Source organism: Chionomys nivalis, chromosome 3 (genome assembly GCF_950005125.1).
Source record: "Chionomys nivalis chromosome 3, mChiNiv1.1, whole genome shotgun sequence".
Taxonomy (NCBI): Eukaryota; Metazoa; Chordata; class Mammalia; order Rodentia; family Cricetidae; genus Chionomys; species Chionomys nivalis.
Window position 1 is genome coordinate 92367205 of NC_080088.1, and position 17506 is coordinate 92384710.

The 17506-nt window shown below is 47.2% G+C and overlaps 1 protein-coding gene across 1 annotated transcript in view; it reads left to right on the plus strand.

Annotated features, from left to right (window-relative positions):
* Card11 (caspase recruitment domain family member 11) overlaps positions 1–17506 on the plus strand; it is a 126981-nt gene that overhangs the window by 61686 nt on the left and 47789 nt on the right. The window contains exon 2 of the mRNA XM_057764869.1: positions 11624–11757. Coding sequence (XP_057620852.1) covers positions 11751–11757 — 7 coding nt within the window. The 5' untranslated portion in view covers positions 11624–11750. The remainder of the gene's footprint in view (positions 1–11623; positions 11758–17506) is intronic.

Below are 17506 nucleotides of genomic sequence, written 5' to 3' on the forward strand. Positions count from 1 at the left end.
CGCCCTTCTTTCGCTCTCACTCGTCATCAACAAACCCAACTGACCTGAAGCTCTCGTGGGGTGGGAGATCTCCTTTCCTTACTGGCGGCTGTTCTGCCCATGGGACCCAGACACCCAACTAAGTCAACAGCAGAAAGAACCACCGGCCATAGCAGTTCATTTCACGAAACCCACCTCCCGCTTTTTCTGCGCCTGGAAATGGATCCGCTGAACACACAGCTGAGAGCCTGCAGCTTTGACCTCACTGAAACACTCCAGGAAAATGAGGAGACTGAGGCCTAAGCAAAGCTCAGGACCTCTGCTCCCTGTGCCCTGGGTTAGCCAGACCTAAAGGCCCCTTGAGAAAGACCTCGGAGACTAGGACTGGAGACGTGTTCACCAGGCATGTGTGAAGCCCTGCATTCGCCCCGTGCACTGTATAAACCAGGTGTGGGGCCACACACCTGTAATCTCAGCATGCTGAAGGCGGAAGCAGGAGGATCATGTTCCTTCTTAGATTCTTAGTGAGTCTAAGGCCGACATAGATTGTTTGAGGATCTATAGGAGTGGGTGGGGGGAGGAGAAAGACAAAGACAAAGAGACAGGCCAACCTCGAAGTCCCATGCGACAACAGCAGAAGTCACTCCTGAGTCTGCTCCTGGACACTTTCCTGGTATGGCTGGGAGGAGCCAGGGTCTCTGACCTCAAATGTAAGAAGATCCTGGCCTGATAATGGGAGAATTAGAAAACAGGAGACTCAAATCAATGTGGAGGCACACACCAGTAATCCGGGCACTAGGGAGGCTGAGGCAGAAAGCTCGCTGTGATCTGAGACCAGCTGAGCTATACTGTGTGTTTAGGTCAGCATGGGCTGTACAGCAAGACTTGGTCTCAAAATTAGAGAGAGCGAGCCCCAATCCAGCACCATGTGCCATTATGCGGGAATTGAGGCCCACACTTTTCCAACTATCAACCCAGTTGTTGGGAAAAGTCGGCCGAGTTCTCATCAAACACATGGCAGTGTGTTTGCAAGTGCAAATTGCACTCACCTGCCCCTATGATATTCCATAACGCGTGTAGCCCGGCAGCTGGAAACGCATGGAAAATCGATCGCCACATCGATTCTCCGCAGAAGTTCCATTCTTATAAATGCAAAAGCTCAGTCCTTGGGCTGCTGCCCCAAGGACCTCGGGGGTAGCACCCTGAGCTGCAGAGCCAGCTCTGGCCTGAGAGATAACGTCACCGATGCTGCGCGTGGTGGCCCTGTGATCTGCTGAAACTCACGTTCATCCTTCAAATGCGAGTAGCCAGGGCTGCGATCCAAGCTGCCTGGGCCTCCTCCACTCTTCTCTCTCTTTCTCCCTCCCTGGCACCCAATCTTCTCAGCAGCTTTTCCTACCTAGTGGACCTTTGAGTTCGTGTTCGCTTCTGTCCTTCCTGAATGTGGATCCTCCCTGCCTCCTTCCTCAGCTCTGGACATCTGAGTTGCTCGCCTGTGGCTTCTTCTCATTGGTTAAACCTTATTGGAGTTAAATTTCCCCCTTGTCTTTGTATTCTTCTGCTGTCTATGTATGTTTGCTAAATCCTATGAGTGACTAAGGAGTGAATGAGCCAGTGAATGAATGAGTGGATGAGTGAATGAGTGGGTGGGTGCATGAATGAGCTGGTGAGAAAATGAATGAATAAGAGAATGAGCGGGTGGAAGAGGGAATGAATGATTGGATGGATGAATGAATGAGTGGCTACCTGAGTAACTAAATGAATCAGCAGTGAATGAATGATCATAACTGGGTGATAAATGATTGCAGGAGTGAATGGGTGAACAATGGCTGAAGGGATGAATAAGGGTAATTATGACCGAGTGAGTGAGCGCAGCCCAGGTCACTCGGGAGTATGCTCACCAGGCTTGGCAGGTCCTCCCTGGGTGATGTCTAGAGGTGTGACCTAGTCTTTCATTTTGACCTTGTCACCCTTCTCAGAAGCTCCTGTGAACACAGAGGCGCATGAGGAGAAACTAGAGGGGATGTTTAAGAATTCTGCTTCCCATCTTGAATGCTACCTGGGATGGGGCTCCTATTTAATGATGCTGGTGACCTTTTCTATGCAAGTGGAGACCATCGACCTTTTCTCTTAACAGGTTATCAGTACCAGCCCAGGCATTTATGCGCTAGCCATGACTCCCCAGAGCAGGATTCTACCGGTTAATGCTAGCAGAAGGCACTGGCATTCCTATATGTGCTGTATGTTCCCCAACTGTTTCCCGGTGCCCCAAATCAAAAGGCAACTTGTGCCTCCCTCCTGCCTCTGTCTGCAGAGTTTGATTCCCATCTCCGAGGCTGGTTTCCAGGTTGAGACCTGGAAACCTGTGTGTGTTCTTCCTTCTCTCTGCAGCACTAGGCTGACAACCAGCTAGAGTTCAACAAAGGTCGCCTCCCACGGGCTGCACAGCAGGCCTGGGATAAACAGCAAGGTGGGGTTCAGTGCACCAAGGTATTGAGCTATGAAGGAAGTGCGGGGGGGGGGGGACCACATGACTGCCTGCACTGCAGGGTCATAACACTTGCAATCACCAAGTTCTTCTTGATTGGCAGATGCTAAGGGCCATTCTGTGACAGGGCTGCACCGTCACCAAGCCTCGTGTCATTACAGCATTTGATTCCACAACTCTGTTTGGAAAAACAATTGTTTGAAACAAGGTCTCATGTAGACTAGGCTGACCACACATTCTCTACATGGTCAAGGATGACCTTAAACCCCTGACTTTCCTAGCTCTGTTTCCTGAGTGTTAGAATTACAGGCATGCACCACCATGTCCAGTGTATGGAGCACTGAGGATGGGACCCAGGGCTTCATGCATGCAAGGCAAGCACTCTATCAACTGAGACATATCTCCAGCCTTCTACAGCCATTCAATAAAGTCCCATAACATCATGAGATAGCATCACAGAGACGGTGGGTACTTGGCTTCCTTTCAACCCCAAGCATAAAATGACAGCCCAGATATCCCCATGTACTCCAGAAGAACAGATTTCATTATGCCCGCAGCTGGTACAAGGGGTCCACCTGGGAAAGCACTCAGGGGTTTTGATTGGAATCAGCGTGTGTCCTCGGTCACCACAGGCCACAGCAGGAGGGGACAGTATTTCATCAAAGTCAAGGCTCCCCTCTCCCTGCCAGCCACTCCTACAAAGGCTGAGCTCCAGAATCGGTGGCCTCACTCTGGGATTTGCCCTGGGTCCTGGTGGCTCTCTATGCTGTGCAATGCACACCACCCTGGGATCCATACAGGACAAGCATCCACGAAGAGGCAGCATGAGAAATTGGTGTGCATCCCAGACCATTTGAATCCGTCAGTCCTAACTGCTTTCCTTCAAAAGCTCTTCCACAGAACTGCTAGGGAAATGAATGCTGGGGAGGGCCTGGAATGGAGGAGCACTATCCTTTGGAAAGATGAGAAGTGTGTACCCTTCCAAAGTCCACTGTACAAGTTCAAAGTCACTAGAGAAAATGTCTGGGCATTGGGGTGGGAGGAGATGACATTTGGGCAATGCCTTTGGGCTCTGAGCTTGATAATTCACCATGGCCTCTGTGATGGCTAATCTGTATTGTCAAGTTGACTGAATTTATTTTTTATCATATGTGTGTGTGTGCGCGCGCAAGTGTGTGCACACATGTGTACATGCCATAAGCATATGTGGAAGCCAAAAGACAACTTGTGAGTGTAAACTGAAACTGCGTGTTCATTCGCGGCCACCCAGACCTGAATAATCACACAGAAACTATATTAATTACAGCACTGTTTGGCTGATGACCCAGGCATATTTCTAGCTAGCTCTTATGTCTTAAATTAACCGATTTCTATTAATCTGTGTATCACCATGAGGCTGTGGCTTCCCGGTAAAGGCTCTGGGTGTCTTTCTCCTTTGGGAGCTACATGGCATCTCCCTGACTCCATCTACTCTCTCTCTCTCTCTCTCTCTCTCTCTCTCTCTCTCTCTCTCTCTCTCTATGTACATATATATATATATATCCTCCAGCCTGGCTATATTCTGCTCTGCCATAGGCCAAAGCAGCTTTATTCATTAACCAATAAGAGCAGCACATGTACAGAAGGACCTCCCACATTATGTGAAAGTCAGTTCTCTCCTTCTGCCATGTAGGTCCCAGGGATAAAATTCAAATCTTCAGGCTTGGAGCCAAAGTACCTTTATCTTTCAGCCATTTATCAGCCCTGCTTGATGGGATTCAGAGCATGGAAACAAAACTCTGGGTGTGTCTGTGAGGGATTTTCTAGATTGAAGAAAGTCTTGCCATAATTGTGGGTAGCATCACCCCTTAAGCTGGGGTCCTGGGCCGAATAAAAAGGGAACGAGTGAGCTGAGCACCATCATTTGTCTCTCTGCTTCCTGACTGTGGATGTCGTGTGACCAGCAACCTCACACATGTGCTGCCACGATGGACAGTGGTACCTCAGACAGTGAAGCACAATAAGCCCTTCCCCCCTGAAGCTGCTTGTGGAGGATTTGATCACAGCAACAGGCAAGAGGTTAAGACACCCTCTCATGCTTCCTACGGAAGGGTCCTCCCATCTTAATTGATACCAAGTAGAGATATTTTCATCTACCGATCTTTGATCCTCTGCCACTGTCCCCTAACATAGACATCCATAGCCTCCTGAGGGTTGTAGCTGACTGTGAATAGTCCAGGCAGCCTGTTGCTTAGGGAGCTGCCAGGGATAGTGGGCTATGCTCTTGGCTGGGTGACATTAAAACTCTGGCTGTGATACAGATGAGGATGTAGGTGCCCACAGACTAAGGAGAGCTGATGAGAGAAGGGATGGAGTCCAATGGGCCTTATGGAGCATAGAGGGAGAAGCTACGTTTTCTGTTTCTGAACAGTCAACATGTTGAGGACCTGAGAAAGAATCCGAGCAGGTGGGTGTGATGAATGGTTGGGCTGATGCCCATAGACCGGGATCCAAGAATTGAACTGCAGATGGCCAAGCACTTGACAGTGGTGGAGTCTGTCGATTCCTGTTTCCTAGGTAACACTTATATCCTGTCCTGCTAACCTCTCAGAATTGCCTCTTTAATTTCTCCCCAACAGCACTTTTGATGTGGGTAGCATCTAGTCTTTCCTAATGGCTCACTGTTGTGCCTTAGCAGTAAATGTATCCTGTAGTCATGTGTGTCAGAACACTTGGTACCCTGCAGATGATGCTGCTGTGGGGCAGGTCTCAGGGGGTGGTTATAGGTTTTAAGACTGTCAGTCCCAACCCACTTCCATTCTCTTCCTACTTCCTGATCTTTGGGAAGGTAAGAAAGCAGCCTCACGCCCCTGTCACCCTGCCTTCCCCACCATGGTGCACTGTGTTCCCTCAAACCGTAAGCCAAAGCCAACCCTTCCTCCTTTAAGCTGCTTCTCATGAGGTATCTGGTCACAGAATGCCCACTGTGTTGTCGTTGGTGAACAAAAGGCACAAGAGAAGAGAAGAAAGATGGAGCAGGTTGTTTGATATTAGGGACCAGGAATGTGTGACTGAAAGGAATGTAGGTAAAAGGTATGGCTCTTACTAATCATGTACACCTGTTATGGGTATATTCAGCTGCACTTAATAGAAATATAATCTGATTATGTGTCTTCTAGAGCTTTTGTTTTTGTCATAATGAAAAACACATCCTGAGCTCCAGGATGCCACCAGTGGCCCAAGGCTCTTATAGTTTCCTTAAAGTGTGGCCGTGTCTTCATAGTCACAAAGTAACTGCTCTGCTTCCAAATGTCATATCCACATTCCAGATAGAAAGAAAAGTTAAAGGCTCTTCCCATCTGTTTCTACCCCCTTTATGGAGTTTTCCTAGCTGGGTGTGATGGCACATATTCTTAAAATTGACATTTTAGAAGTTGAATTTGAGATATTCAATTCAAATTTGGGATCATGAATTTGAGGATAGCCTAGACTCCCTAGCAGGCTCTGTCTCCAAAAAACTAAAAGAAACAGTGGGAAAATGATAAAGGAGGAGGAAGAGAGGATAAGGGAATGAAGGGGAAAAGAGTATCCCCAGATGTCTTGTGCAAGATATTCCACTCAGCTATAACTGAGTCAGACAGCCACAGCTAGCTGCAAGGGAAGCTGGGAACACAGTTTCTGAATGAGTTCAGTTAATGCCACAGACAAACTTGAAGATCTGTTAGCAAGTAAGAGAAGATGGATATGTTTGGCAGCTGGCAGTGCCTGCCACTCCACTGTGAGTTTAAAATGATAATTGCTGCTTTCAAAATATGCATCCATGAAGCTGCTCTGATTGCTGTACACATGTTAATTGATGGGAAACATTATCCTGTCAATATTTCGGTTGAGCGAGCTTAGATAAGATAGACAGAAGTTAGCAAGGTAACTGGGAAGTGAGGGAGAGTCACACAGGGAGAGATTCCAGCTGCCTCTGTAAGTGCCTTGTTTGCAAGGATGAAGGGAATTATTTGGGGCAGGAGGTGAGCTTTGAAGGGTGGCTCTGATCCACTTGTATAATGCTTTCTTCTCATGGTTATAAATACTGTGTGCACTGGGAATCTGGGTACAGACCAATGTCTCTATGGTTTTTCCCTTCAGCAATAGATCATCCTTTAAAAAAATCATCCCCCCTCTCTCTCTCTCTCTCTCTCTCTTTTTTTTTTTTTTTTTTGACAAGCGTTCTTTCAATTAAGTGAGGGTTTCTCTGGGATAATTAAACCCTGTGTATCAGGCTGCTCACTCCAATAACCCACAAAAATCAATTAAGAGACATGCATTTATCTCACTGACTGCTGACCCACATCTGATCCCAAGGCTTTTGTGCTGGAGTAACCCTTGGAGAGAAGAAGCAGGGATTCTGTCTGTGCGACACTGCTCCTCCAGGTTGGAGAGATGGCTCGGCTGTTAAGAGTATGTGCTGACGGCTCTAGTAGAGGACCCCAATTCAGTTCCCAGCACCCACATCCATTCACAACTGATGTGGACCTTTTCTTAGGCAACTCCTAGAGGATCTGCTCCAGCAGAAGGAACCAATAAAACAACAGGGAGGAAGATCGGGGCTCGGGAGGCAAGGGGTGGCCATTGGGGAAGGAAGCCAAAACTTCAACAGAGTCAGGAAGGCTGCCCAAGCACAGCTCTGTGATATACGCTGCCCTCTTCTGGCCACCATAGGCAGCTGCACATGCACACACACACACACTAAATCTAAAAGAAGCCCAAATCCTTTCTGAAAGGCCTGGAGTTTTCTAGTTTTTGAGAGACTAGAAATCTTATGGTGCATCTTATTCAAGATGAGGTATTTGTTGCATTAACTCAACTTACAAATGCTTATTGATGTTGTATTAAGAGGAAAGTCCTGTGCTGTGTTCTACCGAGAATGCAGACATCTCTGGGCCTCCTATTGCAAACAAACAAAGCAATAAGAGGAAAATGGATTCTCCAGAGGCCAGTGATATCATTGGAGAAATAAGCCGAGAAGGTCCCAGTTCAAAAGCAAGGCAGCTGGGAGCAGCTGGCTGAAACTACAGCATGGTCAGCATAGGACTGTGGGCTAAGTCTTCATTATCTAATGATATGATGATTGATGATGCCTTAAAACAAATCCATCAATAAGCTCTGTTTGCAAACACGCCACTCCCAACACTTAGCCTTCCCGCCAGCATCTCATTACATCACACTTGTAAGTGTTAGCCTATTTGGTGCTTAGGTGATTGCTGTGCCTCATAAGCCAAGTTCTATGTTGTGATTGAACTTTATGGGAAGTTTTGCTGACATCAACGGTGTCTCTTTTTTTCCATCTATTTGGGTTTTTTTTTTTTTTAATATCATTTTTTTTCTCATTTGGCTCTCAGGTTTTTTGATTGCCCGATAATCACTTCCCGAGTATGAAATATATCACATAACTGTTCCGTATTTCCCCCTAGCAACTTAGCAGCCTGTGTCTGGGCAGCCTTCATGACTCTGCTGAAGTTTTGGCTTCTTTCCCAATGGTCACCCCTTGCCTCTCAAGCCCCCATCATCCTCCTTCTTTTATTTGTTCCTTCTGCTGGAACAGATCCTCTAGGAGCTGCCTACAAAAAGGCACCAGAAAGTAGAGTTCCCGACTTGATGACAAAAAGTCAATGTGTCCTAGTTAGCATTAACTATCAACACCACATGACCGAGAATCACCTTTGAAAACAAAGTGTTGACTGATCAATTGTATTTATCCGGTTGACCTGTGATGTGTCTTCATGATTGCCTTAACTGATGTAGAAGGACTCAGCCCACTGTGGGTGGCATCATTCCCTAGTAGCCAGGAGCAAGCCAGCAAGCAGCATCCCTGCATGGTTTCTGCTTCCAGCTCCTACTGTACATCCGGCCCTGACTGCCCTCAAGGATAGACTATGATCTGGAGTTTTGAGTCAAATAAACCCCCTCCTCGCCAAGTTGCTTTTGGTGATGGCATTTGTCACAGCAACAAACAGAAAACCAAAACATCCATCTGGTTTTCATATATGAGAAACAGTTTGGGTATTCAAATTTTTTAAATATTTTCTTTAAAAAAATTGATGAAGCCCTGCCCCACCATGTCTCAGTTTCCAGAATTGATACCCAGAGGTGTGACACACCACACTTTCTTCCTCTCGGCGAGGATTTCTCTTCTGGGAGGTTCTAGGATCTGCTCTTAATTGCTGGTGATGGAAATCTCAAAGCAGCATAGTGAGGAAAATATGTTCCACCGGTTGTTGCAGTAAGTGTTCTAGAGGCCCTTTAAATGGGAGAGGCTGATGCTCATACATTCTGAGAAATCTCTAGAATTCTTCCTTGGTAAACCCATCCTTTGGTTTATTTTCCATCCTCGACGGTTACTAAAATGGAGACACAAGCTGCGTTCCCTTTCCGGGATTTGTGTTCATCGTTAGAACGGTGCATTAGCCTCCATTTTCTTATCTTCCTTCAACTTTTCCTGAGACAGCCCCTCTCTGTAGCCTGACTGGTCTGTAACTCGTGATGTTCCTCTGCCTTAGCCTGCCTGGGTCTGGAATTACAAACCTGTACTAAGGAAGCCTGGTCAAATAGTTGTCCGTTTTTAAGTTTTCCTCTTATTTTATTCGCTGTTCCCTTTTTCCAGGTGTCTTTTATCAGTTTGTGTCTTGGGCTATTTCTAATATAGAGATTTTATATCAGGTAATCCTTGGGACTCTCTCTATTCTGCTTAGGTGGGCGGCAGCGAAATACAAGTGTTATGAATTTTACCTGTGATCTGATGGCCTTCCCTGTGGACCAGCCCTACTCGGCCCTCTGGGAACTTGGTTTAAGTCTGGCCTGAGCTTATACAGAAACGGGCATTGCAAGGAATTCTGTGTGCATAATTTCTAGTCATAACCCTTTTAAAAAATTAAACCCTTTGCAACAAGCTCCAGAGACTGTATATTAGCTGAGCGGAATCAGAGAGAGCCAGATCCACATTCTCCCCTCATACCATGTAATCAGCTTTCATTTTCTTGGCACTAAGATGGCCAAGTGACAATGTACCATCACTCCAAAAGTACTTCAGCAGTCTTTCTCAGTGCTGTGGGCCAAACTCCTGACAGGAAGCGACTCAAGGAAGCAATGGCTTCTCTTGGCTCACCTTTCAGGTTTTGCAGTTCATCGGGACCAGGAAGCCATGATGGCGGAACAGCTCCTGAATGTGACAGTCTGCAGATCAGGATCTGGGGAGAGGAGAATGCCAGCTTCTGCATCAATTTCTCCTTTTCCCTTTCTTTGTTTAGCCCATGACCCCAGTCCGTGAGATGGCGCCACACACGTTCAGTGCGGCCTTCCCCCATCAACTACTTCCCTGTGCAGCTCTCACGGGCTTGCCTAGAAGCTTGCGTCTCTAGAGTTCTGTGTTCCTCAATCCAGTCAGGTGACAGCTTAAATTAACCTTTGCAGACACTGACATAGAAGGAGCAGTCTCTAAGTATTAGGAGTGGCAATTTCCATCACTGAGTATGCCTGGAAGTTGATATCAAAAGCAATCAAGAAATCAATTTATCAAAAGAGAGTTTTAAGACTTCCCCTGGCTTTGGGGCCAAGTTCTCAAAGGCTGTAATCAAACTTCTAAGACCCAAGCCTTAGCCTCCCCCAATTTCCCCAATTGACATTGATATTGCAGAAAGGTAGAAAAACAAGGAAGGATGATCATACAAAACCCCCAAACCTGTTTTTCTCTTTCTTAAAGTTAAATTTTTTCTTATGACTAAAAATAAATCACTACAAACCTCTTATGTAAGTCCAGAAAGAAACGTCTGTCCTCTGAAGAAAAGGCGTGTGTAGGGCCTGAGGGATGGGAACCTGTGCTGCGCCACAGCACCCATGTAAACAGCGGGCATAGTGGTTGGTATGTGCTTGTAATCTCGGTGCTGGGTAAACAGGGACAGGCAGATCCCTGGGACTCACTCACAAGGCCACCAAACCTAATCAGTGAGACCCAGACCACTGAAATACCCCACCTCAAAAGCTAAGGCAGTCATCTCCTAAGAAACAGCACTCAAGGTTGACCTCTGGCCGCCATACTCACAGACACATACACGCAAGCACACATGAACATACACATACATACACAAATGTGTGTGGAAGAATGCCAATCCATTTTCTCACTGGCCTGTGACTTCCTCATTGCTCATGAGATATTCCGATCTCGGGTCACCTCATCACTAACCACAGCCCAGAGCAGTCATGGGTCTGCTCCTATCCCAGCTGCACAGCAGAGGGACCATGGAGGGACCAAGGAGATACTGTCCTCAAGAGATGCTTGGTCCTGCCACATCCCATAGCCAAAGATCTCTGACAGCTCATCCCAAACTGCCAGACACTGACAGGAACAGCTTCAGACATCCAGGGAGAACCAATGTCACCAGTGATTAATGTTCAAGGCTCAAACTAAGCAAACTCCTGATTATATCACAATGTCCCGTGGTCCTTGTCACTTGAAAAAGAAAGGACATAGGGCAGTAGCCCGAGTGCCCCTAGGGTTCTAGGACCCTATCAGAGCAGGCATCCATCCTCTCTTTGCCTTCACTGACTTTGAACCCCACCTTTCCTTCCCTTTTCTGGACCTATTTTCCCAGAAGAAAAACTGAGTTTGCCCTCTCCCCCCCAAAAAAAACCCTACAGGCCCTGCTGGGCTCCCAGCATCACTGAGCCCAAGGTCAGCAATGCCCATGCCAGTCACCATGAGAAACACCACCTTTGAGAAATTACAGAACATGTGCACCATGGCAGGTTCCTTACCACGTCCACGGCAGGCTGGAGACCAAAGATGTAATTCATAGTGAAGTGAATAGGAGGCTCACTTCCCAGGACCTAATGAATCTGTAGCTGAGTAGAACATCTCCATTCTGCTTGAATATCTTCCACACATATCACAAGAGACCCCAGGGCCACCACCCGCCCATCTCTCCATCTCCTCAGGCCTCAGTATGTGTGACCAATGGATTTCTAGAGCTAACCTCCCACAACACGTCCTGTGTTGCACCTGACACTGTCCCCCAGAGAGATGGCACCCGGGGTTCCATTTCCCAGCAGAGAACCTTTTAGATTCTGGAATGCTTTCCTTCCTCTCTTGCCTCCATCCTCGCTCCAGTTTGACAACCTTTCTCTTTTCAGATTCTGGTCATATCCGCTCCAGTTCCGGCAACAGACTGGCCCAAGGGAGGACACCACAGAGCCAGGAAGTGTGACTATCAGATCTGGATAACAGTCCCACGGCTCTTGTTTACAGAGCACCGACCATATGCCAGGTACCAGTCTCTCTCTTCTATATCAAAAAGCTAAGACACGGAGTGATTAGTTGCTTTCCTGTTGCTTAGCAAAATGCCTGACAAAGTCAGCTTAAGGAATGAAGGGTTTATAGTGGCTATGGTTGGAGGACACAGTCCATCACGGCGGCTGCAGTCAGGAAGCAGAGAGAGGCGAACACTGGTCCTCAGCTCGATTTCCCCTCCTTTCTATTCAGTTAAGAATCCCAGCCCCAGGGATGCGGATGCCCACACTTAGGGTGTCCTCCCCTCCTTAGTTAGCCTCCAGATACCCTCTCACAGGTGTTCCCAGGAGCTTGTCTCCTAGGTGATTCTAGATCCTGTCAAGTTGACAGTTAATATCAGCCATCAGAGAGGTGGTCTAAGACTTCACATAGAGGAGAACGAAAAGCCCAAGTCTGGGGACAAGTAAAGGAAGTCCAGCTTGCCCTGCGTGTGGTTTGTGAGGAGGCTGATGGGAAGCAGCCTACAGAAGTCTTTACAGGTCCAAATCAAAGATCTTCTTTTAATTTTTATTGGTATGTGTACCCATATGTGTGTTTTGATGTGGGGTGTGCATGTGTGTGTGTGTGTCGCTGCATATGTGTACGGATGCTTGTGGAGGTCAGAGGACAACTTCGGTGTTGGTCCTCAGTCACCTTCCACCTCTTCTTTGAGATGCCATTCTCACTGGCTGTTGACTTCACCCCTTAGTCTAGGCTGACTAGCCTCGGGCTTCCAGGGACCTTCCTGTTTCTGCCTCCCACCTCACAAACTGCAGATCTGTCCTGCCACACCCAGATTTTTCTAGAGATTCTGGGCATCTCAGGTCCTCGTGCTTGCAAGGCAAGAACTGACTGAGCCATCTCCCCAGTTCCCAAGGTATTTCTTAAAGACAGATCACTGTGTAGCCCAGGCTAGCCTTAGACTTGTGATTCTCTGGTCTCAGTGAATTCTCACTGATTCCCTAGTGCTAAGATCACAAGTCTGGTGCTATGCCTGGTTAAGATCAGTATTGCAATGTTTATTATAACAATGAGAGGAAGCCACATGATAAAAACTGTGCATGAAAGAGCCTGGCAGCAGGCAGTGGTGGCACACGCTTTTAATCCCAGCATTTAGAAGGCAGAGACAGGTGGATCTCTGAGTTTGAGGCTAGCCTAGTCTAAAGAGGGAGTTCCAGGACAGCCAAAGCTACAAAGAGAGACCTTGATGAAAGGAAGGAAGGAAGGAAGGAAGGAAGGAAGGAAGGAAGGAAGGAAGAAAGAAAGAAAGAAAGAAAGAAAGAAAGAAAGAAAGAAAGAAGAACGAAAGACAGACAGACAGAAAGAAGGGAGAGAGGGAGGGGGGAGAGAGGGAGGGGGAGGGAGGGAGGGAGGGGGGGAGGGAGGGAGGGAGGGAGGGAGGGAGGGAGGGAGGGAGGGAGGGAGGGAGGGAAGGAAGGAAGGAAGGAAGGAAGGAAGGAAGGAAGGAAGGAAGGAAGGAAGGAAGGAAGGAAGGAAGGAAGAGGGGGGCAGTCGGAAGCCAGGCAGCTACTATGATTCATCCCCATAGGCTGTGAAAATCCAATCTCTGTATAACACAGGGAGCAAGTGGAGGTAGGATTCTTTCAAAGAAATTTAACACACAAACTTAACAAACCTCACTGGGGTAGTCCCAAGTGAAGAGGATGGGTCAGATTCAGAAGCAGCATTTACAGGGGAAAATAAACTCAAAATTGAGCCTGTGATGTTTGATTCTTTTGAGACTGATCCATACTCGTCTGTGAGCTATTTTGTACATACTAAAAATGTATATATAATATGCATACGGGACAACAACAGCAAAAATAACACACTTGCCATGTCACCAACTGTGATCTGGAGCTACATCCATGGTGGCCGCTGGACCATATCCACCTGGCTCTTCTCTCAGGGGGAGCCACCATTCTGATTCTTCCCTATTTGGGAGACAGAGTATTGAGGATGGAACACAGGATCTCATGCATGTTACAATAGATGATCCACCACTGAGCCACACCCCAGCCCCTCTCTGGGGGATTCCAGGCAGGGGCTCTACCACTAATCCACACCCACAACCCCTTTTTATATTTTTATTTTGAGGCATGGACTCTCTAAGTTGTCCAGGCTCACCCTGAACTAATTGTGTAGTCCAGGCAGGCCTTTTGCTTGTGATTTTCCTGCCTCAGACTTCTGACTAGCTAGGATCTCAGACATGAAACACCAGGCCCGGCTTAAACAAAACGATTTCTGTGTACGTTCAAACACTGTGCCACTTCCGTAGGCTTTGTGCTTTCCCTTCTGTGGGCCTCAGTATGCTACTAGCGCACGGTCTTGTGGCTTTGTGTGTCAGTGACTGACTCTCATTGTGGGACTCTGAGCCCCTGCAGAGGAGGAACCATGGCACTCATTGGATCTTACAAGCTATTCGTCTTTTCTGAGCATCTCTTGATCTGTGGTGGCTGGGCTACATGTGACACAGAATGTTCGTGGTGTGTCAGTTCCCATGGCACCACAGGTGTGCCTTGTCTCTGAGACTGGAGGTCCCCATCATGTCTGCTTGAGGAGGAAGGTTTCACCCTAGTTAGTTCCTACATTGCTGACTGACCCACCATGCACAGGGCACCTCAGAAAGCATCTCTGCATTGCTGTACACAGGGCACCTCAGGAAGCATCTCCGCATTGCTGACTGCCCTGCCGTGCACAGGGCACCTCAGGAAGTATCTCTGCATTGCTGACTGCCCTGCCATGCACAGGGCACCTCAGGAAGTGTCTCTGCATTGCTGACTGCCCTGCTTTGCACAGGGCACCTCAGGAAGCGTCGCTATGGCACTAAGTGCCCCATGAATGGTTTCACACATGCCATGCCTCTGAGGGGCAGGAAGCTATGCTTCCTAGACTCCATGCTACTCATCCCCCAAGATGTAAGATCTCAGCCCTTGGCTTGCAGCTCTCTCCTAAGCAGGTCTTTGCAGTCACACATCTGTAGTTCATGGCTTTGGGCTGTGCATCACAGAGGGCCGGCTTCTCATGGCTCAAGGCAACAAGACACCCACTTACAGATGAAGGAGCCCGGGGGAAAGGAAGAGAAAATGACAGAGACACGACTTCAGGTTGATTAAGTCAGTGTCCTGATTTCTCTTTTGTTGTTGCTGTTGTGATTAAATTCCCTGGCAAAGGCAGCTTAGGGTAGAGGGGCTTGTTTTAACTCACAGTTCCAAGATACGGCCCCCCATTGCGGGAGAGTCAAAGCTGGAGCTTGAGGAAGCTGGGCACATCACATCTTCAGTCAAAACACAGAAGAATGCTGCATGTTCAGTGTTCATATTAATTTCTCTACACACATATAGTCCTGAATCTCATCCCAGGGGATGGTACTGCCCACAGTAAGCTGGGTCTTCAATCTGTCCAATTCCCTCATAGGCATGTCCACAGGCCAACCTGTTCTAGACAATCCGTCACTGAGACTCTCTTCCCAAGTGGTTCTAAAGTTGTATTCACAGTTAAAGTCAACCATCGTAGTAATGACCATGGAGAAACTGAGAACAGGGAAGGGCAGACAGAAGTTGGTCAATGGATACTGAGCTTTTGTTAGACAGGTACAAGATGTTCTACCATGCTATTGCACAGTTGAATGAGTATAGACAACTGTTCTGTGTGTCTCAGAAGGCCAAAAGAGTGTCTTGGGAGATGTCTCAGTGGCTAAAACATTTGGTGCATAAACATGAGGACCCAAGGTCAGATCCCTAGCATCCATGTAAATGTTAGATGGGTGTAGTGGCCCATTTGCAATCCCAGAACTCGGGAAGCAGAGACAAGGGATCCCAGGCCAAGCAGGGCAAGCCCTGGATTCAGAAATTATATATGGTGGAGAACAATAGAGAAAGACACCCGACATCGACTGGCTTACACATGCACATATGTATGCAAATATATTCAAACACACATATACTCACACCACAGACATGCACACATACACACACATATACTCACACCACAAACATGCACACACACAAAAAAATACTACTTGTAAGTCTGTGATGTGACGTTGCTGTCTGCGCAACAACAAGGTATCGCATGGGAACTGAAACCTTAATTTCTGTCCACTTTAATCCAGTTTTGGCTCATCTCGGAAAATGGATATTTTTACTCAAAACTGTTTTTATTTTACTCATTGTACAGAACAAAATCCCATAAAGTCAGTAAACCAGTTTTATAGGGAGGCCAGGACCAGACCGTGCACGATGACGAGAAACAATGGGTGTCCGAGGCGCGAAGGGAAAGGACCTAAGTCATACATCAGGAGAGGAGACCTCAGCCCCTCGCCCATCTCATGGGACCTGAGGTCTCCCCGAGGTCTCATTACACTGACCCTTCCTCTGCTCACTCGCCCCTTCTCTACCGCCAGAGCTGCAATATCCCTGGGCTTCTACTTTCCATGGTCCAGCTGGAGGTTGCATGATTACCATTGTGTGTGTGTGTGTGTGTGTGTGTTTGCACGCACAAATGTTCTTCGGTGCATGAATAGGACAGCTCCAGTTACCATCCTCAGGGATGTTATTCTCCTCCTGTGAGACAAGGTCTCCCATTGAACCCGGAGCTCACCACTTCAGCCCTTCAGGTGGATCTCTCTGGCTCCACCTCCCCAGCACTGGGATTACAGCCAACAGCTCTGATTTTTAGTGGATTCTGGGGATCGAACTCAGGTCCTCATGCTCATACAACAAGCACTGTACCCACTGAGCCATTCCACCAGGACTTGGAATGGCTCTCTCAATAAACCTTCAGCTATACTGAGAAAAGAAAGGAAAAAAAAAAAAAAGATGATTCCGATTACTAGAATCAGAACTAGAAGGGGTGCTAAAGCTGACTTTACAGAGATAAGAGCAATTGGGAAAGAAGCCATAAGCAACTGTCACCAATAAGCAGGACAGCTTGAAGGAGACAAATTCCTAGAATGACACAGATGACCAAAACTAGCTCAAGAAAGACAAAGCATATGAACTGACCCATGGCAAATGAAAGGAGAGATCCCATTAAAATATTGCTGGGAGACAGGCATGGGGACCTCTGGTGCTCGCTGGCTAGCCATCCTAGCTCACTTGGAAGGTTTCCAGCCAGAGAGAGATCCTGTCTCAAAATAAGGTGGATGGTACCTCAGGGGCAACACCTAAGGCTGACCTCTGGCTTCCACACACACACACACACACACACACACACATGCACAAACACACACAGAGAGAGGCCTATGCTCTCATGTCTTTAGTTGTAAGTTTGATTGAGCAAGTGCTTATTCTCCAAAATTCTTTCAAACAGTTGATGAGAAAGAATACTTCCCAAGACGTTCCCATCAATCTAGAATGACCCTGAGCTCAGAACCAGGCATCACGGGGAAAGAAAATCACAGAAGAATAATTCTTATGAGTACAGATGCAGAAATCCTTTTTATTTTAAACCTAGGAAATTGAATCAAATAGTGTGTGTGTGTATGTGTGTGTGTGTGTGTGTGTGTGTGTGTGTGTGAGAGAGAGAGAGAGAGAGAGAGAGAGAGAGACTAAATGGGATTCATCCTTGGGGTACAAGGTTTAATTAACAGCTGAAAATCAGTTCATGGAATACACCACGTTGACAGAATCTTAAAAGCCACATGATCATCTCAATAGATACAGGAAAGTCTGATTTAACAAAATCAGAATCGATGAGCCATTAATGACAACGATAGTCAACAAAACAGGAATGTGAGGGAAATTCCT